Source organism: Tribolium castaneum, chromosome 8 (genome assembly GCF_031307605.1).
Source record: "Tribolium castaneum strain GA2 chromosome 8, icTriCast1.1, whole genome shotgun sequence".
NCBI lineage: Eukaryota > Metazoa > Arthropoda > Insecta > Coleoptera > Tenebrionidae > Tribolium > Tribolium castaneum.
The window spans coordinates 11,631,817-11,657,729 of NC_087401.1; the positions used below are offsets into that span (position 1 = coordinate 11,631,817).

General features: G+C 39.5%; 9 protein-coding genes and 1 non-coding gene across 11 annotated transcripts; 4 read left to right on the plus strand and 6 right to left on the minus strand.

The window, feature by feature from the left end:
* The first annotated feature begins 79 nt into the window (after nucleotides 1-79).
* Nucleotides 80-2,057, plus strand: Nnp-1. Its single transcript, XM_008193756.3, has 5 exons — nucleotides 80-322; nucleotides 370-449; nucleotides 502-642; nucleotides 688-1,283; nucleotides 1,330-2,057. Exons 1-5 carry the CDS (start codon nucleotides 115-117, stop codon nucleotides 2,021-2,023), a joined length of 1,719 nt encoding a protein of 572 aa, XP_008191978.1. The 5' UTR covers nucleotides 80-114; the 3' UTR covers nucleotides 2,024-2,057.
* An 806-nt stretch (nucleotides 2,058-2,863) lies between these two features.
* pasi2 (pasiflora 2) lies at nucleotides 2,864-5,086 on the minus strand. Of its 2 annotated transcripts, none has more exons than XM_968242.5 (5): nucleotides 4,769-5,083; nucleotides 4,584-4,713; nucleotides 4,441-4,535; nucleotides 3,219-3,455; nucleotides 2,864-3,090 (listed from the first exon to the last, which is right to left on the minus strand). In XM_968242.5, the coding sequence occupies exons 1-5, from the start codon at nucleotides 4,964-4,966 to the stop codon at nucleotides 2,989-2,991; spliced, it is 762 nt and encodes a 253-aa protein (XP_973335.1). In that variant the 5' UTR covers nucleotides 4,967-5,083; the 3' UTR covers nucleotides 2,864-2,988. The 2 variants fall into 2 exon arrangements, with proteins under 2 accessions (XP_973335.1, XP_064214656.1); XM_064358586.1 differs by having other exon boundaries at nucleotides 3,055-3,166; nucleotides 4,769-5,086.
* On the minus strand, nucleotides 4,191-4,309 carry LOC135267031 (U5 spliceosomal RNA). Its single transcript, XR_010335279.1, has one exon. It is a non-coding gene; the product is annotated as a U5 spliceosomal RNA (small nuclear RNA).
* Nucleotides 5,087-5,251: 165 nt separating the features above from the next.
* Nucleotides 5,252-6,370, plus strand: LOC662087 (protein dj-1beta). The gene is made up of 3 exons (XM_968208.5): nucleotides 5,252-5,442; nucleotides 5,494-5,719; nucleotides 6,071-6,370. Exons 1-3 carry the CDS (start codon nucleotides 5,275-5,277, stop codon nucleotides 6,316-6,318), a joined length of 642 nt encoding a protein of 213 aa, XP_973301.2. The 5' UTR covers nucleotides 5,252-5,274; the 3' UTR covers nucleotides 6,319-6,370.
* Nucleotides 6,305-9,122, minus strand: LOC662051 (uncharacterized protein). The gene is made up of 3 exons (XM_968174.4): nucleotides 8,979-9,122; nucleotides 6,888-7,068; nucleotides 6,305-6,839 (listed from the first exon to the last, which is right to left on the minus strand). Exons 1-3 carry the CDS (start codon nucleotides 9,120-9,122, stop codon nucleotides 6,361-6,363), a joined length of 804 nt encoding a protein of 267 aa, XP_973267.1. The 3' UTR covers nucleotides 6,305-6,360.
* A 204-nt stretch (nucleotides 9,123-9,326) lies between these two features.
* Nucleotides 9,327-14,291, plus strand: Vps53 (Vacuolar protein sorting 53). Its single transcript, XM_968141.4, has 3 exons — nucleotides 9,327-11,041; nucleotides 11,090-11,168; nucleotides 13,718-14,291. Exons 1-3 carry the CDS (start codon nucleotides 9,327-9,329, stop codon nucleotides 14,237-14,239), a joined length of 2,316 nt encoding a protein of 771 aa, XP_973234.1. The 3' UTR covers nucleotides 14,240-14,291.
* On the minus strand, nucleotides 14,236-17,706 carry kz (kurz). Its single transcript, XM_008193754.3, has 4 exons — nucleotides 17,549-17,706; nucleotides 17,327-17,503; nucleotides 14,404-17,278; nucleotides 14,236-14,357 (listed from the first exon to the last, which is right to left on the minus strand). The coding sequence occupies exons 1-4, from the start codon at nucleotides 17,621-17,623 to the stop codon at nucleotides 14,278-14,280; spliced, it is 3,207 nt and encodes a 1,068-aa protein (XP_008191976.1). The 5' UTR covers nucleotides 17,624-17,706; the 3' UTR covers nucleotides 14,236-14,277.
* A 79-nt stretch (nucleotides 17,707-17,785) lies between these two features.
* Nucleotides 17,786-25,860, minus strand: LOC103314724 (uncharacterized protein). Its single transcript, XM_064358585.1, has 7 exons — nucleotides 25,630-25,860; nucleotides 25,455-25,581; nucleotides 25,233-25,400; nucleotides 25,098-25,188; nucleotides 18,249-19,566; nucleotides 18,004-18,202; nucleotides 17,786-17,952 (listed from the first exon to the last, which is right to left on the minus strand). Exons 1-7 carry the CDS (start codon nucleotides 25,741-25,743, stop codon nucleotides 17,834-17,836), a joined length of 2,136 nt encoding a protein of 711 aa, XP_064214655.1. The 5' UTR covers nucleotides 25,744-25,860; the 3' UTR covers nucleotides 17,786-17,833.
* LOC100142240 (uncharacterized) lies at nucleotides 23,344-24,180 on the plus strand. Its single transcript, XM_001808311.4, has 2 exons — nucleotides 23,344-23,550; nucleotides 23,597-24,180. The coding sequence occupies exons 1-2, from the start codon at nucleotides 23,466-23,468 to the stop codon at nucleotides 24,088-24,090; spliced, it is 579 nt and encodes a 192-aa protein (XP_001808363.1). The 5' UTR covers nucleotides 23,344-23,465; the 3' UTR covers nucleotides 24,091-24,180.
* LOC657373 (low molecular weight phosphotyrosine protein phosphatase 1) lies at nucleotides 24,126-25,066 on the minus strand. The gene is made up of 3 exons (XM_963837.4): nucleotides 24,625-25,066; nucleotides 24,414-24,575; nucleotides 24,126-24,366 (listed from the first exon to the last, which is right to left on the minus strand). Exons 1-3 carry the CDS (start codon nucleotides 24,850-24,852, stop codon nucleotides 24,274-24,276), a joined length of 483 nt encoding a protein of 160 aa, XP_968930.1. The 5' UTR covers nucleotides 24,853-25,066; the 3' UTR covers nucleotides 24,126-24,273.
* Nucleotides 25,861-25,913: the final 53 nt, after the last annotated feature.

The following is a 25,913-nucleotide window of genomic DNA, read 5'->3' on the forward strand; positions in this document are numbered from 1 at the left end:
ACCCTGATCGTTTTACCACGTCCCCAATTTCCCATTCCATTTGAAATTATAAAAATTGTTAAATAAACCTGGTGATTTTTTCGTCTAACGGTTGGTGTGTCGAGTGGTGCAAAAATGGCGGTGCTTGAAACGAGTATGACACCTAAGACACGTGAAAATGCGAAAAAACCGTCAAAAAATAACAAAAAACAAGCCAAAAAGGTGCTTTTAGTGGCACAAGAGTTAAAACTCGCCCGCGTTTTGGCCGGAAATAACAAAACAGCGCGAGATAGGGCGCTGAAAAGCTTACGAAAGTGGTTTCAAAACAGGTCGTCTGCAATTCGTGAGTTGGGTACAAATTTGCATCGTTGTGCTCACACTTCTTTGCAGCTTTCACTGAAGATGATTTCTTACGACTCTGGAAGGGTTTGTTCTATTCAATGTGGATGTCGGACAAGCCTTTGGTTCAAGTGAGTGTATTAAAAAATTTGGTACAATTGTGGTCAAAATTACGAAATTTAGGAAGAATGTGCCGAGAATATTGCAAGTTTGATTCACGCGTTGCCAGTCGAGGGGGCCTTGTTGTTTTACAAGTGTGGGATGACGATTTTAATGAATGAATGGTTTGGGATTGACCAACTTCGACTAGACAAGTTTTTGATGGTAAGTTAGTTGGGTTGGAAAAATCAAAGTACAAGTTTGTTTTAGTTTGTGCGGCGGCTTTTGAGACAGGCTTTTCTGGTGTTGAAAAACCAAAATTGGGGGCGTGATTCAGCCCAGACTTTTACTAAAACACTCTCAGAGACAATTCTGGACCCCCCACGACACAAACCAATGGGGCTGCTTATGCATTTCATTGAAATCTATCTCGAGGAATTATCCAAAGTCTCAGAGGGACAATTGCCCCCACAGTTAATGACAGAGCTGTTAGCCCCTTTTGTGAGACAGTTGTCGTTTAGTGACGATGCTAGAGTCATTGATCATATCAGGAAACACATTTTTATTTATTTGATAAGACAGTCAGATTTGGGCTTGGAATATGATGAGAAATACAAAGCTTGGCGCGCTTTGAGGTTTCCTGGGACTATAGACGCCATGCAAAAAATCGAAGTCTCGGACGACGAAGGGGGCGAGGAGGAGCCCCCACAAGACAAAGTTTTCGACCCTCGGGCGGGTAAAGTCAACGTGGACTTGCCACAATTGAAATTCCACCCAAGAGCTGTGTCTAAAGCTTTACTAGAGTGTAGGTTTTCAAAAGAGACCAATTCCAAGTCACGGAAGTGTCTAACTGAACTAGCAGAACAGTAGGTAACAATAGTGAGAGTTGACCCAAATTTGAGTTTGTCTCAGTTTTAGGAAATTAGCATCAGGGACTTATCCCCTTGGTGTGAAAAAAGTAAAATTAGCATCTGATGATTACGATACGAATATTAGAAAAGCAGTTAATCGTTTAGTAAAGTTCGATAAGAAAATCAAAGGCACGAAAAACCGCAAACGAAAGCTCCAAAGTGACACGATTGAGTTACGAGGCGGGAAAAAAATCAAAATCGACGAAAAACTGCGCGAAAAATTCCAAGACGATTTAGTTCGAGTCATGAAAAAGAAACGCAAGTTGGTCGACAAGCCCGAAAGCCCGCCTGAGAAACAGTCCAAACTACAAGTTGAATCAATTTTCAAACGTAATTCCGGGACGTGGTTGGTCACAAAACCCCCTCAAGAAGAAGCGCAAAAAGCGCCACAAGAACTATTTCCGAAAAATAAATGGGATGAGAGCAACCATGCAACTGAAGAGGTGGAGAAAAGCTTGAAGAGTAAAAGATTGAGTTTGCCTACGAAACTAATCAAAAACCCATTTGCCAACTCGACTCCGGTCAAGAAAGTCAAAATCAATACCAAGCTCAATAGGTCACAAGACGTGCAAGAGCACCATGCCCAGATTTTGAGCTCGCCACAAATTCCATACGACGCCAACAAGAAGCCGGCAAAGCCGTTGCTGAAAACTCCGACACTGAAGAGCCCCATTGATCCTTTCTATGCTTTGTAAATCTATTTTTTACGTAATAAAATTGATAATTGTACAGTCATGTTTGGATTATCCGAACGTCTGAATCCCGTAATCCGAACTACCGCTTATTTATTTTAACTCCGGATTATTTTGTAGAAGGAAGCTGAAACAGCTGTTTGAATATATTGTTTAGTTTTTTAATTTCTTATCCTGAGGCAGAAAACCGAACGCAAGTTCAGATTATTTATATAATTTATTATGAGTTCTGTGGTCTGTACGGTTTTTCCAAACATTGCAATTGAAATTTTGATACGCCTGGAAGTTGGGCAACCACCATTACAATGATGCATTACATTTAGATGGTATTAGTTGACATTTTGACTTAACCTAAAAATGGCGGTGAATTTGGCCGATCAAATTCTGTCAAGCAGAAGCCAATTTATTAAACATTTGCGAGAAGATTTGGCAAAAACTGAACAAACCATCTTCTCTGTTACGAATCAATTGGACGAGTTGAAACTTACAAGCGAAAATGTCCGCACCTTGGGCAAAAAAGTGGAGCACCAGTCCTTGATACCTTTAGGTGCAAATATCTACGTTAATGGCCTGATCACACACACTGGCGAGTACTTCTTGGATAAAGTGGCCTTTCCTGAATCGTACTCAGTTGTTGAAACGTTGGACAACACGATAAAATTATTAGAAACTCGCATTAAGACCCAATCAGAGTTGCTCAAAAAAGGGGAGGATTCAAGGACACAAATCAGCGAGAGGATTCGGCTCCTGGAGGATGGGGACGGGAACGACGACCTCCCTAAGGAAATAGTATCGGACCGAGGAGTGGCATTGAAAGTGGGCGACTATTACGAAATCGTCGAATTCGAAAATTAAAACAATGTATTATCCAAGTGATTACAATAAAAAAATATAAAACTGTGGACGGATAGATTACGATATGGTGGACACGGTGGTCCCGAACGAGAACGAGCTGGGAATCCCATAACTCATCCCACTGGCATCGTCGAGACCGTACTGTGGGGTGTCGTCGGTCGAGAGCCCGCCAGGGAGGGGACTGTCGATGCATTCAGAGACTGCATTGTGCCCATCTTAACAAAACAAAATACTTTTTAGCCACAATTCTACAACGACCAAACGCTTACCTAAATTGTACCGTTCTGTTATCTATCGCAAGCATGCACAAAATAAATTATTTACTAATTGTACAGTCACTCACCCTCAAATGCGCCAAGTCCTCGAGTCGCGTCAAGTCGGACAATTCAATGTAGAGCGAGTAGACGAGGATCCAACCGTAGATGCTTATGGCCAAAAACACCGTCCAGAGGAGGCACATTAGCACGTTGTAGGCGAAAATCATGTCGTTCACGATGGAGAAGAAGAGGTAGGCCAGGAGGCGGAAAACGGTGAAGATGCCGAAGGCGTACAGCCACGGCACCATCTTCTTCTCATATTCCTTAATTAAACAATTAACATAAGTCCGTCATTGTTACAATAAACTGCAATTTTTTATTTTTTCTATAAATTATATCCATATTAATTTTGTTCTATTTAGTGGATAATACCAATAAAAACATTTTTGTAACTTCAGGTTTTGTAGAAAATTAATTTCTCTTCCGTGGTAATTAAATACAGGGAGACCCAGGAGTGTGTAATCAGTCTACATTTTTTTTGGTAATTGAAATATTGTTAATTGTTAGGCTGTTTTTATTATCCGATAGATGACTTAAAATCCACAAACTAAAAATATTTTTATTATACACAGAGTGGTGAACTAAAGTTATATTTTTAAACAGAACACCCTATATATTTTTGCATAATTAGAATCTACGCGAAAAAATAATGTAACTTTATATAAACTATTATGGTTCTATCTTTTTTCGTTTTAAAATTAATCAACTTTTCGTTATAAAAAAGATAAAAAATCACTGCAAAGTCGTCTATGAATATTTTTCGGAAAATTTGCAATAAAAAAATCAGAATACCTTGCAGTTTTAACAAATAGACGCAAATTCAAATTCCAGAACCACCTGAGATCCTACAATATTTATAAACAGTCCGTATAATCTATAATAGTACATGTCGTTGTACAAACTTAGTTATAAGAGTGCGCAAAAGTGGATATTATAATACAATTAAAAAACCACTTACTTAAAAGTAACATGGAAAATATTGCTTTAATTAAATCAGGCGCCCAGCTTTCGCCGGGCAATCAAGAAATTTTCATAGACTCATTTGAATTGTTCCCCTCCACGGAAATCTTTAGTAAAAGGCGAAAGATTTATTCGCACTGAAGGGAAACCAGAGTGATGTTTGAAAATCAGCCTTTCGTTTATATCCTGGCCCGTACGTATGATATTCGTGACTCGTTACATTTAGCGCCACCTATCCACCACCACAACAAGTACCAACAACAACAAATCAAAGTTTTGTAGTTTTACCTTCCGGAGAGCAATTATAAGCATAATGCTGGTCACAAACACACCAATTGCCAGAAGAATGGAAAAAGCAGCAAACATTACAAGAGTATTGCGGACTAAAACAACAAATTGAGGACAAATGGGCGATTAAATGGTGGGCTTACCGTGACGGTTTCCCACGTAAATAAACTGGTAGGAAATAACGTAATAGCCGGTGTGGACGGACCCTGGGACTGCCATTGAGTAGCAGTAGAGATCGAAGCAACTTGTGATAACTGTGAAGATGGACAACAGCTAAAACATGAAATTTATGAAAATGTGATATTTAAACAAAGGGGGCGTAACATACCAAAGAAAACACTCCGATTAATAGGGAGGATCTCTGGACGTCCAAAATATAAGATTCGGTTATGATTGGTTTTCTGTACCAAGGGATTTTCAACGATTTTATACTTCGGCTACTTCGCAAATTCGCACTGCTGCGTGTTGTGACGTGTGAGTACACCGAGGGGGTGCCAGTCGTTGGCGATTTCTTGCCGTAATTCATGTTTTTATGTATTTTTTAACAATTAAATCAATAAATAAAGGTATGACACATTTGGGTAGGTAAACAAATAGGTGTGGCAAACGTCAAATTCCGCCGCCAACCTTGCAACACCAACTAACTAGGTGTGTTAATTACAAGGATGTAATTACCGTAATTAAACAAAATCAGTCATTATGACATTAATTTAGGGAGTACGGACACAAGGGGAATTACGTGTATTTATTTCCAATTTTATTTTTTGCAAAATATGCAATTTTGTTGAACAACCTAACGCGAACAAAATCCCCAAACTGGCATGACCTACTCCAATGTCAGTCATATGTCAAAGTTTTAGGGCTCCGCTCACTCGCTTTAATAGGTTAGGATTAGCGGTGCGTTTTATTTCGAATATGAGCACAAAAGCCCTTGTTTTCCTCGCCGGAGGCGCTGAAGAAATGGAGGCTGTAATCGCAATTGACGTACTTCGCAGAGGCGGTGTAAATTAACCCCTACTAAAAAAAAACACAAATTTTTCCTGTTATTTTTAGGTGGAAGTAACAGTTGCAGGCCTACCGGACGCCAACATCATCAAGTGCAGCCGCGGTGTCAACATTAAACCTGACATTTCAATCTGTGAGGCCAAAGGCCCCTTTGACGCAATTGTCTTACCTGGGGGGCTAGGAGGGGCGAAGGCTTTGGCCGCGTCTAAAGAAGTAGGGGAGTTGATTCGGGAGCAGGAGGCGGCGGGGCGACTCACGGGGGCGATTTGTGCCGGTTTGTAATAATTTACTGTGAAATTTCCTTAATTATACAGGGTGACCCAAGGGTGTGTAATCTATTTGATAAAACTACAAGGTATTCAGAATTTTTCTATTGCAAATTTGGCGGAAAATATTCATAGGCGACTTCGTTATGATTTTTCAAAAATTGGTCTTTTTTATAACCAGAAGTTGAATAATTCCGTTATACAACACCCTGTGTATAATAAAAATATTTTTAGTTTGTGGATTTTAAGTCGATCTATCGGATAATGAAAACAGCATAGCAATATTTCAAATAGCAAAGTTACACAGCCCTGTGTCACCTGTATAATTGGTTGCCTATGTTAAAATTATGGGGTTGTAGCGCCCACGGCCTTGAAGGCCCATGGGGTTTATGTGGGCAAGACTGTGACGTCGTACCCAGCCATGGAGGCGCAAATGCTCGAAGGTGGTCAATATAAATACAAAAAGGAGCCAGTTGTGGTTGATGGGACTCTGGTTACAAGTCAAGGGCCTGGCACTGCCTTCGTCTTCGCCCTAACCCTAGTGGACAAACTTGTCGGAAAGGACAAGGCGGCAGAAGTGGCCAAAGCCATGCTTTTGTCGTATTAACAATTTATTACTATGGCACTAGAAACAAATAAATAACAATAATTAGTCGTTCTTCACGTGTTTGTTCTTATTATTCTTAAGCGCGCTCTTGCACTCTTCGTACAAGTTATTGAGATCGAAAGCCCCTTTAACGTTCTCACTCGAGAAAAAGAATTTCAAAATGTTGCCTTTTGAGTCAATAGCCGGCCTCCGCACCACTTCTTTCCCTTCTTTAAACAGAATTGTCGTGGGTAACTGCTTACTTAAACTGCTGTCATTCACGCGATATTTCTGTGCGGCATCGGGGTATCGCCCCACGTCGATTTTCCCAAACTTGAAATTCTCCAAGTGATATTCGGTGCTCAGTTTTGCGAAAACCGGGGCGAAGTTCACACAAGCCGGGTTCCAGACGGTGTAAAACGTGACCAACCAATAGCCGTCCCGACTACGTGCCAATTCCTCGTCCAAGCCTTGCATGCCCCGGAAATAAATGACATTGTCAGGGCCGGAATACGTGGGCTCGGGAAATAGCAACGCCCCCACTGAAATCACCCAATTAAATGCGACAATTATGACACAAAATGACTCACAGATGAATATGATCCCGTAGATAATGCCCATCAGAAAATCGGCGTTGAACCATAGTATCAAATTCGCTATTTTTGTGTACACGAAACTAGACGATAAGTAATTGATCATTGATACACTGCCCGATTTTCGGGTCCTGATCATGATCACGATGATCAGGAAGAAGAGGATTTCGGTCTCGCGCTGCAATCAAACAAGTTGGGTGATATTCACAAAAAGTAGAACGTGTTTATACACACTTATAATTTTTTAATAATTATGAAATCACTAGTATGCTATTCGTTATTATATTTCTGCAGAAGTCAGCTTACTAAAAGACATTTTGTTCGGCTGTAAGTAACAGAGTTTGGAAGATTTGGAATTTTTAGATGATTTTTCGTCGATTTCGGTGCGGCTTCGATGCCTCTGGGCTTATCATAACCAAACCAATAAGTTTGGAAGACTTTTTTGAAAATATTATGTTCAAAATAAAACTAGAAATAACGAATCTGCATTTAAAGTCTACCAGACAGCAAAACCGGAGTAAATCGTTGGAGTTACAGATTCGTCTACAGATACAAAATTTTTCTATTTAAAAAAAATTACTCAAAAAATTTATCAGTCTTAGATAAAAACTAAAACTAAAAATGTTCGGATTTCTCAAACGAATCTACTTAGAATTTTGTTAATTCCGGAGCATTCCGGGCGATTCCGGGCTTATAGAAAACAAACTTTTTAAATGGGTTGAAAATGGTGTTATTTAAAACTTTAAAACACCGTTTTTTTGGTCGAAATTTTGTCAGTACTGAACGGAAAAGCACTAAGTAAATTAGGTAAAAATTATGTCATTTCTTTTTGTTTTCAAGCGTTTTAGGATGTGTTGTTCAGATAAAAACCAGAAAGGCAATTATTTCGCCAAACTTAATAAAAAATACGCCAAAAAATAACATAATTATGTCGAAATTGGTGTAATTTTTACTTCCTTTAAAACGAAACACAAAATTACTAACCTAAATGAGTCTAAAAATTTAAATATGTTTTCCTTTTTTAACCATTGTTTGGTTGGAAATGCGCCTATTTTGAGGAATTTCGTCCAAAATAAGCGTAGAAGTCAATAGATTTTTGTAGAACGGAATAGGAATAGTGATTTTTTTCCGTTCTAGACGTGAAATTCAATAAATATTTAAAAGTTACAGAATTGCCCACAGAATTTTATCACAAGCAAAATTTCTCAAAAATCAACCGAAAAAAATTACTAAATTGGATCAAAAAGTAAATTCTTTTGATTTTTGAAATATTATTCTAGCCATTTTCATTAAAATACGCAGTCGTTCAGTAAAATTTCACAAACAATAAAACGACAATTATTAAAAAATGAAGCTATTTTTTTACATTTTCGACCGCTTATCTAAATAAAATCGCATTTTTTGCACAATTTCGCAGAAACCGCCAGAAAAATTAATGAATTATTGAATTTTTCTATTATATTAGCATGTTTTTCATTCAAAAAACGCAATTATTAATCAAAATTTCGCCAAGAATTACTCAAAAAATCATAGAACGGGATCGCAAATGGCGTTATTTTTGCCTTTTTGAGCTTAAAGTTTTCACAAAAGTGTGTTGAAAGTGGCATTACTTCGCGGCGTTGTATGTTTTGAAAGTTTTTTTATCCGAAAGCGCATTTTTTTGAAAAGTTGAGATAAAAATTGACCTAAAATCGACTAATTGACTCGAAAACACTGTTAATTTTATATTTAATAAGAGAAATAATGCAATTTAATCAGATAATTAATTATTTAAAAAAATTCCCCAAAAAATGCCAAAAATTTCGTTGACATAGACTGACAATTTATGCCTTTTTTAAACTAAAGTTTAACACTGAATTCTTTCCTTGTATAGAAACTCTCAATTTGTGCATTATTTCACCCCAAAAAATTCAAGTGCTGATGCAAAATTCTACAGTGACCTGAAATGGGATATATTTTAAATAATTAAGTATTTGCCCATATGAAGAATAAGCATCTCTTTATGAATATGGTCAAGTGATTACTTTCAAATTGAACTGATACTTCTAGTAGTTTTTCTGAATATCACCCATTAATTCCAGGACTCACCCCATCGAACTCGCATTCCTCCACGTGGAACAAATAATTGCAAAGACCTGGGGTCCGCTTCAGAATGACGTACGAGAGGCTTAAGACGATATTGAAGAGATAATAAGGCTTCAATAATTGTTTAAAATCGGCTTTTATTGACATTTTTATCAGAGTTCGATGACCCTGAGCCGACTTGACAGTTGTGACAAGTGACACCTAACCTCAAACAACCCCAATTATCAACTTAAATCGGTAATAAGACCAATAAACCAAAGTATCACTATCTGGGGCGCTCCTTACACTAGCACTACTCGTATTCGTGTCCCCAATCGTGTGGTTTGTGGTGCCAGCGCACCTAACCTCAAAATGGACGACGACCTGGTGGAGGACGACAGCCCCGACCTGTTCATCAACTTCACCCCCGAGGTGCAGAAGGCCATCGCCGAGGTGCTACCCAGCAAGGACCCCCTCGACGAGCCCGACTTCAACAGTATTGACTACATCAACTCGCTGTTCCCCACCGAACAGTCCCTCTCGAATATCGACGAAGTCGTGTCCCGGATGGAGACCAAAATCCAGTCCATCGACAACGAGATCAGCACGGTGGTCCGCGGCCAGATCACCGCCAGTCAAGAGGGGCGCCAGTCGCTGGACGAGGCCCAAAGAGTCATCAAACAACTCTTCACCCACATCAAAACAATCAAGGAAAAGGCGGAAAAGTCGGAAGAGATGGTGCGCGAAATCACGCGCGATATCAAACAGCTCGACTGCGCCAAACGCAACCTGACTTTGGCCATAACCACCCTCAACCACCTCCATATGCTCGTGGGGGGCGTGGACACTTTGAAACTCCTGACCCAGAGACGGCTCTACGGGGAAATCGCCCTGCCTTTGCAGGCCATAAGCGAGGTCATGACCCACTTTGAGACCTACTCGGACATCCCCCAAATCAAGAGTCTGAGCGACCAGGTCAAGTCGATCCACGTGGAACTGGCCGAGCAAATCACACACGACTTCAAGGAGGCGTTTTCGGGGACGAACAAGACCACCATCCCCAACAAGCAACTCGCACAAGCGTGTCTCGTGGTTTCCACACTCGAGCCCAAAGTCAAGAAAGACCTCCTCAAGTGGTTCGTCAATTTGCAATTGCAGGAGTACAACCACTTGTTTCAAGAGACCGAAGACACCGCCTGGTTGGACAAAATCGACAAGAGATACGCCTGGATCAAGCGGCACTTGCTCGAGTTTGAGGACCGTCTGGGGAACTTATTCCCGCAAAACTGGGAGGTCTCCGAGCGCATTGCCGTGCAGTTTTGCCAAAACACGCGGGAAGAGCTCGTTAAGATCATGGCGAAGCGCAGGAGCGAAATCGACGTGAAGTTGCTCCTCTACGCCATTCAGAAAACCGCGACTTTTGAGAACTTGCTCTCGAGGCGCTTTACAGGCGTTACGTTGAGGGACGACGAGAGTGAGCCCGATTTTGGGGCGAAACCGCCTTTTACCGGCCTGATAGGGGTCTGTTTTATCCCACACTTGGAGATCTACATCGAAAGTATCGACCGAAACTTGGCCGATTTGATCGAACGGTTCGTTCAAGACTCCAAACAGAGCCAACCAACGGAAGCGACCGACACCCAAGCGGCGATTTTACCGTCATGTCCCGACTTATTCGTCTTTTACAAGAAAAGTATGATCCAGTGTACGCAACTCGACAACGGACAGTCAATGCTAAGTCTCACTAAGACGTTCCAAAAGTACTTGCACGAGTACTCCGAACGCATCCTTCAAAACAATTTGCCCAAAATCGAGAGTCAGAGCATTGGGACAAGTGTCCAGTTGCTCACACGTGACTTGCAAAAAATATCCACCTCGGGGATTATCCAAAACTTTTCCTCCTTGTTGAAAGAAGGCGAGATTACGCGGTTTAACAAGGATGAGCTGGCGAAGATTTGTTGTATTTTATCAACGGCGGAGTATTGTCTTGAGACCACGCAGCAATTGAGTGACAAACTTAAGGAGAAAATCGAGCCAGGGTTGGCCGACCAAATCGATTTGTCCAAAGAACAAGACAATTTTCACAAGTAGGATTAAGTAGTTATGTTGGCAGGCGTGTAAATGTGTGGTTTTAGGGTTATTTCGAACAGTATTCAAATCCTGGTGCAGGACTTGGAAAATGCCTGCGAGCCCGCTTTGACTGCGATGAGTAAGGTGGGTACAGGCCCCGCCCTTAGCTCCTCCCCTCGATCGAAATGCCCACTTTTGGCGAAATTTCTTAAAATAATTGTATTTCTGGCGAAACAAAGCGACAATAAGTCTATATTTAGCCTAACTTTGGACTCTTTTGCGTTTCTAGCTGAAAAACGAGCTAAACATTCGAAAAAAAAATAAAAATAGATCTGTTTTCAACGAAATGTTTCGACAGCGTAATTTGTTTGAGAAAAAAATCTGTGCGAAATGAGCGCATTTCTAATTAGTGTTTCGAGCGAAATTGGCCAAAACAACCAATTTCGATGTAATACTCTCCACCAGTTTTAACGAAATTTCAAGAAAGAACATAGTGTTAAATTAAAAAAAAAAACAAAATAAAATGATTTTATAAAATTTCAAGCGTTTCTGGTTTAAAAAAACATGCCAAAACATCGGAAAATACAAAAACACAGCAATAATAATGTATTGTTGACTTATAATTAAAATAGTTTTTTTTGATTACTGACATCATCTCTCTTAACATTAATAAACGCTCGATTTGTACAATAATTACACAATTTTTGACATAATTTAGAGCTTATTTTCAGCAATTTAAAAAAATAAATCCTTGAAATAATTGCATTCCGTCTGAGAACGTATTAAAACTGCTGGCAACTGCATAAATTATGTAATTTTTAACATACATATGTATGTATTTTATTGTTCTTTGTAACGGTTTAGGGAAATCTTGCCAAATAAATTAAAGAAGTACTTAAATGTTCTATAAAATCAAAAATAATATCAACGTAATGTACGTTTTTTTTCAGCTGATTTTTTACAATTTTTTTATCCATCAATTTAACTTTTTTTTCTCAAGAAAATTTTTATTTGTAGCTTCATCTCTCGATGAAGAGGAAAATAAAACCATTTCCGACACAATTTATAGTGCTTTTTAAGCTAATTTTTGACGAAATATCTAGATATAATTAAGCTTCTGTTTCTGACAGAAAAAACACTCGTAAAACGTGTCCTAAAGCGCCTTAAAAATGCAAAACATTTTGGTCCAATTTGACAAAATCTCGCAAAACTCACAAAAGGGGAAAAGAAAAAATATCACTTTCGGCAAAATTATGTGATTTTTCGGGTTATTATTTACATAATTGGCGAAATAAACGGGTATGTGGTTGAAAAACGTGCTAAAAAAACGCGAAAATGGCAAACTTTTGAGTTGCTTTTAGCGAAATATCGAGAAATAATAATATTGTTATTTGCGACACAACCTGGTGATATTGCGGCTTACTTCTGACGAAATTGTGGCTAAAAATGTGCTAAAAAAAGTACAAATAATAAGCTAATTTAATATTTTTTGCCTGGTTTTAGCGACAAATAGCGAAGAAACTCAACTTTACAGCTCAGAAAAGTACTTAAATTCTCGATAAACACAAAAATAACATCATTTTCTAAATTATTTTCTGCTTTTTCAGCAGATTTTTAACGAAATTCACCGTAGAATTTTGTTTCTGGCTAGACGACGTTCGAAAAATTAAAAAAAAAATATTCTTTGTCTCGTAAAGGAAGTCTTGAAGTACCTTGAAAATTTAAAAAAAATGGCCAAATAACTGAGTTTTAATCTCAAATAAATTGACATCCCGCGAAAAAGAAAAAATAACATCATTTTTAACACCATTTAGTGTTTTTTTTGACTTAATTTATTCATAACTGGCGAAATAATCGCGCTTATCGTTGAAAAACGTGCTAAAAAAGCGCAAAATTGGCAAAATAACTTAAAATTCGATTTAATTTTGGCTTATTTTTGGCGAAATTTCGGGGAATAATTAAATTAAATTTGCCAACGAGGTGATTTTGTGGGTTATTTTTGACGAAATTCTTAGAAAAATTGAGCTTCTGACTGAAAATGTGCTAAAACTCTCGGAAAAGCTAGAAATAACGTGATTTTAAACCTAACTTAATAATTTTTTTGCCCTTTTTTGTGGAAATCTTGCGAAGAAACTTGAGTTTTGAGCTCACAAACGTGCTCTTTATTACTCGATAAACACAAAAATAATATAATTTTTCGATAGACATTATTTCAGCAGATTTTTGGCGGAATTTATTCATCGAAAGAATTGCCTTCCTGGTTGGAAAACACCCCAGATGTGTAATTTTTTGTCTCGGTTTAGGTAAATCTCATTAAACAGCAGAGTTTTTAACTCACAAAAGTGATCAAACTCTCAAACAAACAAAAATAATTCCATTTTCGACGTAACTTAGTGTTTTTGTTCGGTTTTTTTTACACAGTTTCATAAAATAATTATTTTTAGCTAATTAAACGATCGATAAAGACAAAATTAACGCAATTTTCAACATGATTTGAGCAGATTTTTGACAAAATTCATCGAAGGAATTGCGTTTCTAGCTGAAAACATTCGAAAAAGACAAAAACAAATTCACCCAAAAAGCAACAACTTTCGAGTAATGATTGTTTGTAGCTGAAAAATACGCTAAAATGCCCGAAAATTGCTTAGTTATCACGATTTGTCGCAAATAATTTGAGTTGTTCCATTTTTCAGATCCAGTGGCAGAACGTGGACACCGTAGGTGACCAAAGCCCCTACATTACGGCCCTAACAACCCACTTCAAGACCACCATTCCCATAATTCGGGACAACTTATCCCACACTCGCAAATACTTCACCCAGTTTTGCATAAAATTCGCCAACTCGTTCATCCCGAAATTCATCCAAAACATTTACAAATGCAAACCGATAAACACCGAAGGTGCCGAACAACTTCTCCTCGACACGCACATGTTGAAAACAGTTTTACTAAACTTACCTTCGATCGCGTCCCAAATCAACCGACAAGCACCAGCCTCGTACACCAAAGTGGTCACCAAAGGCATGACAAAAGCCGAGATGATACTCAAGGTCGTCATGACACCAGTTGACCCCTCCAAAGCCTTCGTCGAACAATACAAGAAATTGTTGCCCGATTGCCAGTTGAACGACTTTTACAAAATTCTGGACATGAAGAGTGTGAAAAGGCAGGAACAGGCGGTTTTGGTGGAGGTTTTCAAAAGTTACAAGACTTGAATTTGTAATAACGTACTTAAACATTCCATGTAATAAAATTAATCTAAAGGCGGCCACATCATGCTCACTTCTCCATAGGCCGACTGCGGCACCCACCTCAAAAACTCCTCCAATAGGACTGAAACAAAGCGTTAGCCACGACCAATCAAAACGCGCAAACTCACACTTGGGCGTGTCCGTCCAAATCTCCGCCAATCGCTGCTTCGACACCGCCTCCTTCGACAGCAAGGCTTTCAAAATAGCGTCGGTCCGCGGTTGCAACTTCGCCCAACTTTTGACCATAATCGCCGGCTGACTCAACAACACGTCCTTGTATTTCTCCAGTTTTTTAAACACCAAACCTTCCAATAAAAATCGACCAAACCACTTATAATAATTAATGGTTCTGGGATATTCTATTTCAACGTTCGGTAGCGTCCAGCCTTGACTACCAAACGTTCCATTTACCGTACAATACACTTTTCCGTTTTTTAGTCGAGGTTCAGGCTCGGCTAAAGGTTCACTCAAATTGCACAAACTGGGGACATAAACCGGCAACCACTCGGGTTCAATGGCTGTCACCCCTCTCATATAAATTTTATTAGTTTCGTAAATTTCGTGATAAATCACAAACTCTGGCAGATTTTTTCGTAATACAGACCCCGAATGTAAAAAGACTGGGTCCTCCATATTGTTGGCCTGGTATCCATATTTAAATTTCTTATCCTCACTTTCGATTTTCTTGGCGATTTGGTCGCCCATCCCTGCGAGAAGTATCTGTCTTAGAAGCTTGGCTTGAAGGTCAGTGGGCGGGGCAAGGGCGGGGTCTACCACAACATCGGCCTCCGGCACATTAGCCTTGATTTCATTGGTCAATTGTAGGCGCAGCTTTCGAATTTCGAGCACCGCCTTGTGTCTCAACCCATTGGCGTGACAGAATTGCTCCAGTCGGTTTTGGGTGTTGGCGAATTCGGCCGCGCCCACCGCCCGGAGCAGCACCATACTGTCGCCCAATAGGAGCGAATTGCCCGTCGCCGCCCACTGGCGACGAAGCGCCGCCCATTTGGCGTCGTCTAGCAACACCTCCTGGACTGACAGTGCTGCCACCATACATATGGTGTACGGGAGGAGGTCTTGTTGGTGACTCAAGGCCAACATTTTGCCGAAACGTGGCAACACGGGGAATTTGGCGATGGCACGCCCCAAAGGCGTGACTTGGCTGTTTTGCAACGCCCCCAATATTTCCAGTCGGTGTTCGGCTGTTTTCAATTGCAATAAGTCGGGGGCTGTGGGGAAGGGGAAGTTTACGACTTTATCGATACTCATACATTTCATTTGCAAGTATAAATCATCGACTGGTTTTTGCTGAATTTCCGGAACACAAAAATCGTGTAACGTGTCGTTAAAAACAGCACTGGAATAGAGGCGGTAGCAGTGGCCCGGCCCCGTACGCCCCGCCCTCCCGGCGCGCTGATTGGCCGAAGCTTTGCTGGTCCACGTGACCACGTAACTACTCACACCGGTGATTTTATCGTACAGTTTCACTTTAGTCCGACCTGAGTCAACCACGTATTTTATATTAGGTATAGTGAGACTTGTCTCCGCTACGTTGGTACTAACGACGCACAAACGACATCCTGGGGGCGGCGCTTGAAACACTCGGTTTTGCTTGTGGGTGGGGAGCATCGAATAGAGGGGTAACACCCACAACGGCGGGGCGTGATACAGGGGGCGTTCCGACTCCTCCTCCTCACTCTCACTCGACCAATCCGGGTCGTAATCATCGAGATTCACCTCGGGGGCGTAAACCTTTTTCTGTTTGAGTTTTGTAGGCTCCGCCTCTTCATTAAGCTTGACTTTGAAGGGGAATTTAGCGCGGAGTTTTTTCACAAGTGAGTTGACTTCTTGTTGCCCAGTCACGAAAACCAAAACTCCGCCTTCGGGCAGTTTCGTGTGAATTTTAACCACTTTAGTGAAACTCTCACTCAAATAATCCTCATTTGTGCGTTTATTGAAGTGAACAGTGACGGGGAATTGCCGACTATCCACGTTAATCACAGGGGGAGTTTTCTTAAAAAGTCGCTTATTTTTCGTGAAGTCTTCGACTCGTAACGTAGCCGACATGATTATGAGTTTTAGGGGATCCCCCCTTTTGACTCGCAAAGGTACAATGCGTGATAAAAGCCCGATTAAAATATCGGTATAAACCGATCTTTCGTGGGCTTCATCAAGGATAACAACTGAATATTGTGACAAGAGAAAATCGTTTTGGACCTCTTTTAGTAACACGCCATCTGTCATAAACTTAATTTTTGTGTCTTCGGTGGCGTTGCCCTCGAACCGAATTAAATAGCTCACTTCGTTCGAGCTTAAATTCATTTCTTGTGCCACACGTTTCGACATTGCAATCGCTGCAACTCTTCGGGGTTCAGTCACCGCGATTTGTTTTTTCAACGCATAGCCCGCTTCGTACAAAAACTGGGGGACTTGAGTGGTTTTACCACTGCCTGTCTCACCAGCGATTATCACAACCGGATTTTCGTTAATCGTTTCCATGATTTGCTGCTCCTCGGCCAAGATCGGGAGCTTGAGGCGACTGTTCTGGATTTCTTCGTCGCGGATCACGTCCACGAAAACTGCAGGTTTTGGCGCAAGAACTTTCCTGGTTGGAGTTTTAGTTTTTGTTTCCTTTGGTTCGTTTTTAATTGGTGGTTCTTTTGGTTCTGGTTCTGTTTCTGTTGGTTCATTTTTCGTGGGCTCGGGGTCCGAGTCATTGCCTGAGTCTGACGACTCGAACCCCACCACGTTGGGGTCCCCATTTGGTTTAGTATCAACTGTTTGTTCCAGCAATTGGCGTCTTTTGGCCCCCGATAAACTGTTTAGTTTAATTTCGCCCGAAATTATCTGCAAGTCGCGTTTAGGTTTCTTCTTGTCTCCGGTTTGCTCCTCGAGATAGTGCCGTTTTAGCCCCTTTGTTTGTACAGTGGCAATTGAGGTTAGTTTGGTTAACTCTTCAGGGGTTGCTTGGACTTTCGATAAAGCTTCAAGGAGTGACGCGCGCTACAAATACCAAATTAAGCGAACTTAGTCACATTTCGCACAACTCACGTTCTCCTTTTTCTTCTTTTTCTCGACGATTTTTTCAAGTTTCTTTCTGTGTTTCTTTGAAAGGATTTTGGTGATTTTTTGTTTCTCATCTTTTATTTTTGTCTTGCGTTTTTTTGAAGGCAGCACTAACTCATTACTTTGGTCATAGTGGCCCTCCACTTGCAAATCAAGTTGGATCTAAACAAGTCAATTAAAAGTGAGGTTAAAATTTTAAAAAACTACCTTTTTGGTCGCGGAATTATCAACAACGGTGTTAACAACCTGTCGCGACTTCCAATTATAGCGCTTTTTGACCATTTTATTGTTTATTTCCAACAATCGCACTCAAAAAAACAGCATGATAATGTAAGGTTATGTTTGATTAATGTCAAATATTTAGGGACTTTAGTGCGGTAAGAATTTTTAACCTATAGAAATTTAAAATGGGGGGCGGGATCCAAGAAATACAAATTTAAAAAACTCGTTTCAAGTGCAATTTAATTAAAAACGACTAAAACAACGTGTTTTTCACATTTTTGTTTGCTTCGGACGAACCCTGCCGGTAAAAATACTTCGCATTTTTTGCTGGTTATTATTAGCGCAATGGACTTCCTTCCATTCGGACTCTAATCGCACCCAAACCCCACCTAAAAGTAACAAACACGTGTGCAATGTTAACTGCATAATAAAACACCCACCAATGGGCGTGACATTCCGCGAGAACCGCCCACTTTTGGCCCCGCCTTCCGAAATGGTGACCGTCCGCCGATTCAACATGGCCGTTATTTCCCTAACCGCATTCTCCTCAAACGCTCTTTGTATATCCTGGTTACTTCTCGCCGACAAATTATGTTGCCACAACCTACTTTCCCGCTTATTTCTTTTCTTCTTAAGGTTCTAAACAACAAACAAATGCTAAACAATCAAAATCATCAATTGTTACCTTGACAGGCATTGGTGGAGGATTACTTTCGGCACTTCCGTCGCTCCCCTCACTGTCACTATCATCACTGTCGGACGTACTTTCGTCCGTCCCTTCACTTGACTCCTCCTCCGGCACGGCCTCTTCCCCGCCCCGACTAGCAAATTGGCCCAACAGTCCCAGCTTGGGCCTGGGCGGGACAATTTGAAACCCCTCCCACCAGAAATTCTCTTTACAAACCAACTTCTTGCTATCGCCGGCCGGGTCACGTGCAACCAATCGGGTTAAACGTTCCGGAAACATCAACTGTGGAGGCTCCTCCTCTATTAACCCCCGGAAATTCTCCAAAAGTGACAAAACGGCCGAATCTCGCACGTCTTTCGCGCTAATTGTATGTTCCCGGAACTGACACCCGGAATAATCTTGTAATAACTGGAAACGATAAGCTCTCTCCCCACAACAGGGGTAACGCCCAACGGGGAGTGGCGCTTTCTGGGCGTCAAGGGTGAAATATTGGGGCGGATCTGGGTGGTGACGACACCACCCAATTTGGTGGGCGGGGAAATACCGTTTACACGTCAGACAATACAAAAAGTGGGAGTCGCCCCATAATCTCCAATAAACTTTTCTCCAAGTCTTCAAATTCTTGTACAGTTTTAAAATATAGTCATTTATGTTCCATGATGGGTCTCTGACGTGTTGGCTTATTATGGAACCATCGCACTGTAATTGCATACAAGGCGGGGCACAAGGTATACGTGTCGCAACCGAGGGACCAATCAGCTGTTGGCACCGCCCACAGCGATACACCCTCGCCAGTGACGACCAATGGCCACGCATGCTTTCAGGCTCAGGCTCCGCCAGCGATTGGATCAATTTCGTGAAAATGCGTGATTGGATCTTATCTTTGCGGTCCTTGATCGCCTCCACTTCGCTATTGGTGTACATGGCGGCAAGGCGTGTCAAAATCGAGTCGTTGAGACACGATAGGTTCGTAGACGTTCGGAGGATTTCGTTCATGTGTTGGTGGCAGTACAAAAGGCAGTCGTTTTGGAGCGGTTCCATTTGAAGAAACGCCGCAGAAACGAGGATCGGGATGACGCATTGGGGGTCCAATTGGGGCCAGTCTTCCTCAAGCAAGGATTCTTTCTTCACCCATTTCATCAACCATTCGAAAATACCAATGTCACAGTGGACGGAAATGTCCATGTCTTCGAGGCGTTGCCCCGTGGTCACTTCAGCGAAATAACCCATTTTTTCCACAAGGAGTTTCTGGTTGCAAACGAAGTCTTTCTTCATGTTTTTCACCTCGTCGCATACGTGAATCTCCACCTCCGAACTATTTGGAAATAAAAATTTTACTTTTCCCATCAGTAGATTCAAACAATGACAGTATCTACTGGGTCAGGTCAGGTCAGGTCAGTTAAAATTTTGACCCACTCTCTTGGAACTAGCCTTTTGACCAACTTAATTTTGCAATCTGGGAGTAGGACAATTAAAAAATATATAAAAATTTTCATATTACGAAAATTCCGTTACTGTTTTCGGCAAGTACAAAATGTGGTCACCAGAGGACGTCGTTTCCTATCCTAACCCAAAGCCAGTAGATATACTAAAGTAGCGACACGGACCTTGACAGGGCAACAATAACGATTATACACTCTACAGATGGCTCCACCATCAAAATTCAAAAACGTACGTCAAAAATGTCAAGATTTTTTCACGTTTGAAAAATTGGTGAATCAGAACAATAAATTCGGTGATCGTCTATAATTTCACCCTGGTTATTACAGTTTATGTGTACAGATACCATGAAACTTTCAAACTTGTGCTTTACTCACGTAAAAATAAATCAGATCGTCCCTAAATTCAACTGAACATTGCAATGAGAAAGGCTTTTAGAATGCGCAGAGTACAGCAACTCTTATGGACATTTCGAAGAAGGTGCTGGCGCTTCAACAGTGAATTCATTCCTTAAAAGAATTTGAACTATGTATTTAACGAAAAAGCCAAAAACACGTTCCAAAATAATAGTTGTTTGATCTCAAAAAATTGTGATACTTACATTTCTAATTTTAATAAACTCCTCTCTAAGTGTTTTTACAGTTTATCGTATTTAATTACTCCAAGATTTTAAATTGGTCGATTTATTTTTTTTTAATTAAATTTAATTTTTTCCCTCAACACTATAAACAACTGCTATGAAACCAAGACATTTTTCGCAATAAGAAAAGTAAATGTTTTCAATATTACCCGAGAGGTAAACCGCAGAAGAAATCAGTGTACAAAATTAAGTAAATAAAGAAATTTTAAGGAAATCACTTTAAAAATTTAGGGAAAATCAGAAGGAATCATGATGAAATTACAGGAAACCATTTGAGGTACGGTTTACACCTCGATATTACCTAAGAAATAGAAATAATACAACCTGAATTTCTCTTTATTATTTAAATATTGTATAACATAGTTGCTATAAATAAGTGGCTATAAAAAGTCCACCAAACTTCGATACGCTACAATTCCCAGATTTAGATGCATTAAATTTTGTGAAACGAAGGTCAGTGTAAGCAGAGCGGTCTTAAATTCTTTCCCATTAGGACAGAATCTAATAATTTAGAATGAATTTTCAAGGAAGTATTGTTTAAATCTACCTGAAATACTTATTGAAAATTTGGTATCTTAGAAATTTCTCTTTCAAGTTGGTACCTAACACTTTATGTTTCTGAAACAATTTTTGTTTGAATGAGTTTCCAGTATTCTCACACAGACGTGCTTCGTAATGTGGACGACTTTGAACAGTCTGGAGGCCCTTTTGTTTAATGTTTTTGGTGTCGATTTATTATTTACGTGATTTAAGCACAGGTTTGAAAGTTCCATGAAATCTGTTCATAACCAATAACCACAGTAAAACTACAGATGAACGCTAGAATCACTGTGCTCTTTACCAATTTTTCAAAAGTGAGAGAATCTTGACAGTTTTGACGTATGTTCAAAATTACTGACAATTTGACGAACCTTTAAAATTACAGCGTTATTACAAAAAATGTCGAGCCTTGGAAAACTAAACTGCCTGTTTAAATACATTCTCGATTTAAATCTATCATCTAACGTGACCTTTAACGAATATCTCTTTTGAGCATCCCCATTAGCAATTTTATTGAGTGAAGATTAAACGTAGAAACAGGGACAAAACGCACTTACTAAGGCTTTTCAAGGCTACGCATTTTATGTAAATAATGCGGTATATGTCGAATTTCGATAGTTGCGCCCTCTCTAGAGTATATAATCGTTATTGTTGCCCTGTCAAGGTCCGTGTCGCTACTTTAGTATATCTACTGGCTTTGTCCTAACCCAAAGCCAGTAGATATACTAAAGTAGCGACACGGACCTTGACAGGGCAACAATAACGATTATATACTCTAGAGAGGGCGCAACTATCAAAATTCGACATATACCGCATTATTTACATAAAATGCCTAGCCTTGAAAAGCCTTAGTAAGTGCGTTTTGTCTCTGTTTCTACGTTTAATCTTTACTAAATGAAATTGCTAAAGGGGATGCTCAAAAGAGATATTCGTTAAAGGTCACATTAGATGATAGATTTAGATCGAGAATGTGTTTAAACAGGCAGTTTAGTTTTCCAAGGCTCGATATTTTTTGTAATAACCCTGTAATTTTAAAGGTTCGTCAAATTGTCAGTAATTTTGAATATACGTCAAAACTGTCACTTTTCTCTCACTTTTGAAAAATTGGTAAAGAGTACAGTGGTGTCCATCAGTAGTTTTACTGTGGTTATTGGTTATGAACAGATTCCATGGAATTTTCAAACCTGTGCTTCAATCACGTAAATAATAAATCGACACCAAAAACATTAAACAAAGGGGCCTCCAGACTGTTCAAAGTCGTCCACATTACGAAGCAAGTCTGTGTGAGAATACTGGAAACTCATTCAAACAAAAATTGTTTAAGAAATGTAAAGTGGTAGGTATCAACTTGAAAGAGAAATTTCTAAGATACCAAATTTTCATTAAGTATTTCAGGTAGATTTAAACAATACTTCCTTGAAAATTCAGTCTAAATTATTAGATTCCGGCCTAATGGGAAAGAATTTAAGACCGCTCTGCTTACACTGACCTTCGTTTCACGAAATTTAATGTATCTAAATCTGGGAATTGTAGCGCATCGAAGTTTGGTGGACTTTTTATAGCCACTTATTTACAGCAACTATGTTATACAAAATTTAAATAATAAAGAAAAATTCAGGTTGTATTATTTCTATTTCTTAGGTAATATCGAGGTCTAAACTGTACCCCAAATTTTGTACACCAGATGGTTTCCTGTGATTTAAACATGACTCCTTCTGATTTTCCCTAAATTTTTAAAGTGATTTCCTTAAAATTTCTTGATTTACTCAATTTTGTACACTGATTTTCTCTCTCGGGTAATATTGAAAACATTTACTTTTCTTATTGCGAAAGATGTCTTGGTTTCATAGCAGCTGTTAATAGTGTTGAGGGAAAAAATTAAATTTAATTAAAAAAAAATAAATCGACCAATTTAAAATCCTAGAGTAATTAAATACGATAACCTGTAAAAACACTTAGGGAGCAGTTTATTAAAATTAGAAATGTAGGTAACAAAATTTTTTGAGTTCAACAACTATTAGTTAAAAACGTGTTGTTGGCTTTTTCGTTAAATACAAAGTTCAAATTCCTTTAAGAAATGAATTCACTGTTGAAGCGCCGGCACCTTCTTCGAAATGTCCATAAGAGGTGCTGTATTCTGCGCATTCTAAAAGCCTTTCTCATTGCAATGTTCAGTTGAATTTAGGGACGATCTGATTTATTTTTACGTGAGTGAAGCACAGGTTTGAAGGTTTCATGGTATTTGTACACATAAACAGTAATAACCAGGGTGAAATTATAGACAATCACCGAATTTATTGTTCTGATTCACCAATTTTTCAAACGTGGAAAATCTTGGCATTTTTGACGTACGTTTTTGAATTTGGATGGTGGAGCCATCTGTAGAGTGTATAATCGTTATTGTTGCCCTGTCAAGGTCCGTGTCGCTACTTTAGTATATCTACTGGCTTTGTCCTAACCTTTTGATTTCCGTAGTTCACAACGAGCTTAGTGACAAACACAAACTAAAAATCCCTAGATTCAAATTTGTGCGACGAGTTTGTTGGTTAAAAATAATCTTACTTTTTTAATTATGTGTCTTGTTTAAATACGAAATGGCAGCCAGTCCTAGTTTTAACGAAAACGAACTTGCGATGTGTTATTACTACGGTTTTACTTCGTCTCAATTAGTGGAAGATTGTAAGTCGTTTAAATTTGAGGTTAGAATTGTGACTATTTTTTCCAGTTCGTGAAAAAACCCAGGATGTGATTAAAACCAACATAACTTCCCTTGAAGAGATTATAAATTTAAAATTTCCTGGCCAGCAGGAGGCGATTAAGGAGCAGACAACCAATCTGTTGAGGCTTTTTCTTGAAATTGCCGAAACTCCTTTAAGACAATTTGAAATTAAATCACGGGAGATTTTCGCACTTCCACAGAATGCTAGCGCTTTCACCGAAGTGAACATTGAACCTGTTGAGAGTGGAGAGATTGAAAAATTGGAGAAGGAGGTTTCTGAGTTAATGAAGGAGTACAGAGAAGAGGCTTGTTATAAAAGTTATTTGGAGAAACAGATAGAGCGGTATGAGCAAGTTGAACCTTTACGTCAGGAAATCGATGAGATATTGAAATTTCACGAAAAAAATAAAGTAAAACCGGGCGAGAAAACTATCAAAGAGTTACACAACGCGATGAAGACTTTGGAGCTCCAGGTTTACGAGAAGCAATTAATAAAGTGAGGTGGACTGTACTTTTTTATAAACAAATGCAAAAATATTTAAGTAATTGTCTATTTCTACTTTTCATTAAAATAAAATTAAAAAATTAAACCTATGTTTTTGAATTAGTGCTTATATTTTTTTTTTGCTTTGTAGGACAGGACAGAAAAATACCTCTCACGAAAAAGTTTTAATTAAAATTGGCTAAACTTCTCCTTTTTCTACTTTATCTAAAAAGGCAGTGCATGACCTCAAGCACTGTTGGTAACACTTTTCAAAGCCTTCGGACCCGGAGTCCTACAATTTCAAATAAAAAAACGCAAGAACACGCCCTACATTCTTACGTAGTACGGATCTCTGATAATCTTATCACCTTCAGGGTCAAAATCCCCCAACAATAAAATTTTCGGATTAGCATCCGACGGTTTGTCACCTTTCAAACCGGAAATATTATTCTTATCCATACCGAAAATGTAATCATACTCGTAATAATCCTCGGAACATATCTACAACTCGTAATAATAGGAAACAAAACCAAAAAAAAAAATTAAATACTTGACGTGCAGTGTTATTGTATTTAATTTCATGCTTTTGTAGCGTAGCTCTGGCACGTGAATCGGGTAAACTACCCGCATGCCAGCCCCCAAGACCCGCACTGTCCACTTTCCACTGACCACTAACGCCCCTTTCTTTGATCAAATGCAAAAAGACCGCTTCGGCAATCGGCGACCGACAAATGTTACCGAGACATACAAAGAGAGCCCCTTTTTTGCCGCCTGACATGGTTAATGAACACAAAAACACAATTTCAACCTCACTTTTAAGTGAGGTTAGGAGAACCGTCAAGTCTCAAGTTTTTTCGAACTCTCGTAAGCTCTCATTGCTCACAACTAAATAAATGCAACTCTTATTCTATGTGAATGCACAAAATATTACGTATGCGTAACAGGAAAAATAATTAGTAATTTTTTTACTTTTGCAATGGTGCGTAGGCAACCAGCAATACACGTAATTTTTTGTTTACTTACTCTGCGGCTTTCGGGGCCCCGTTTTTCGCAATCTCTCCACTCTTCTTCTTTGTGACAGACGTGGCGGAGACGGCCACTTGACTTGTCTTTTCTGTAACAAAACCTGATTTTTGGCCCACTTTGGGTAGTTTTTACCTGAAGGCACTTTGACTACACTGCTGCGTCTTGAAGCTTGCTGACTGGATGCAGGCACCAAGTACGGCAAAACTGAGTCAAGCAGCCCCTCTGACAACACCTCGCTTAATTTTCTTTTGATAGTGTCGTTGCTATCGGTCGACGAGTCACTTTTACGCCGCGTCAGATCTGTTTAAATAGTACAAAAAATCGGCGTTTTTGTCACCAATTTGGACGTTATACCTCGCTTCTCTTTTGAGTCAGTTTCACTCTCCTTGGGCTTGACCAACTCATTTTCTTTCAATTTCAACCAATCGACGGCTTCGGTCATCCCGTTGGCTAGGAGAAGGTTTTCCAAATTGTCTTGCACCTAAAATTGGCCGATTATACGCGGAAAGTTAATTGAATTGGCTGGGACTTGATAGGCTGTCTTGAGAAAGTCGAGGAATTCCTTTATTGTGATTTCGGGACAATTCGCTGGTTTTGTCGCCGATGAATCGGAATTCTTCTCAGTTCCGGTCTCTTTGTCCATCGCTAATTTAATTAGTAATTAATTTAATGGATTTCAAGTCGAAATATTGATCAAACACGGACGCTTCAAAATTTCAAAAATCGAACTTGTGTCAAATGAATCGGCAACATGACGGTGAAAAACACACCAACTTTGCTGGATTTTAGCAAAATTTGAGCTCATACTAAATG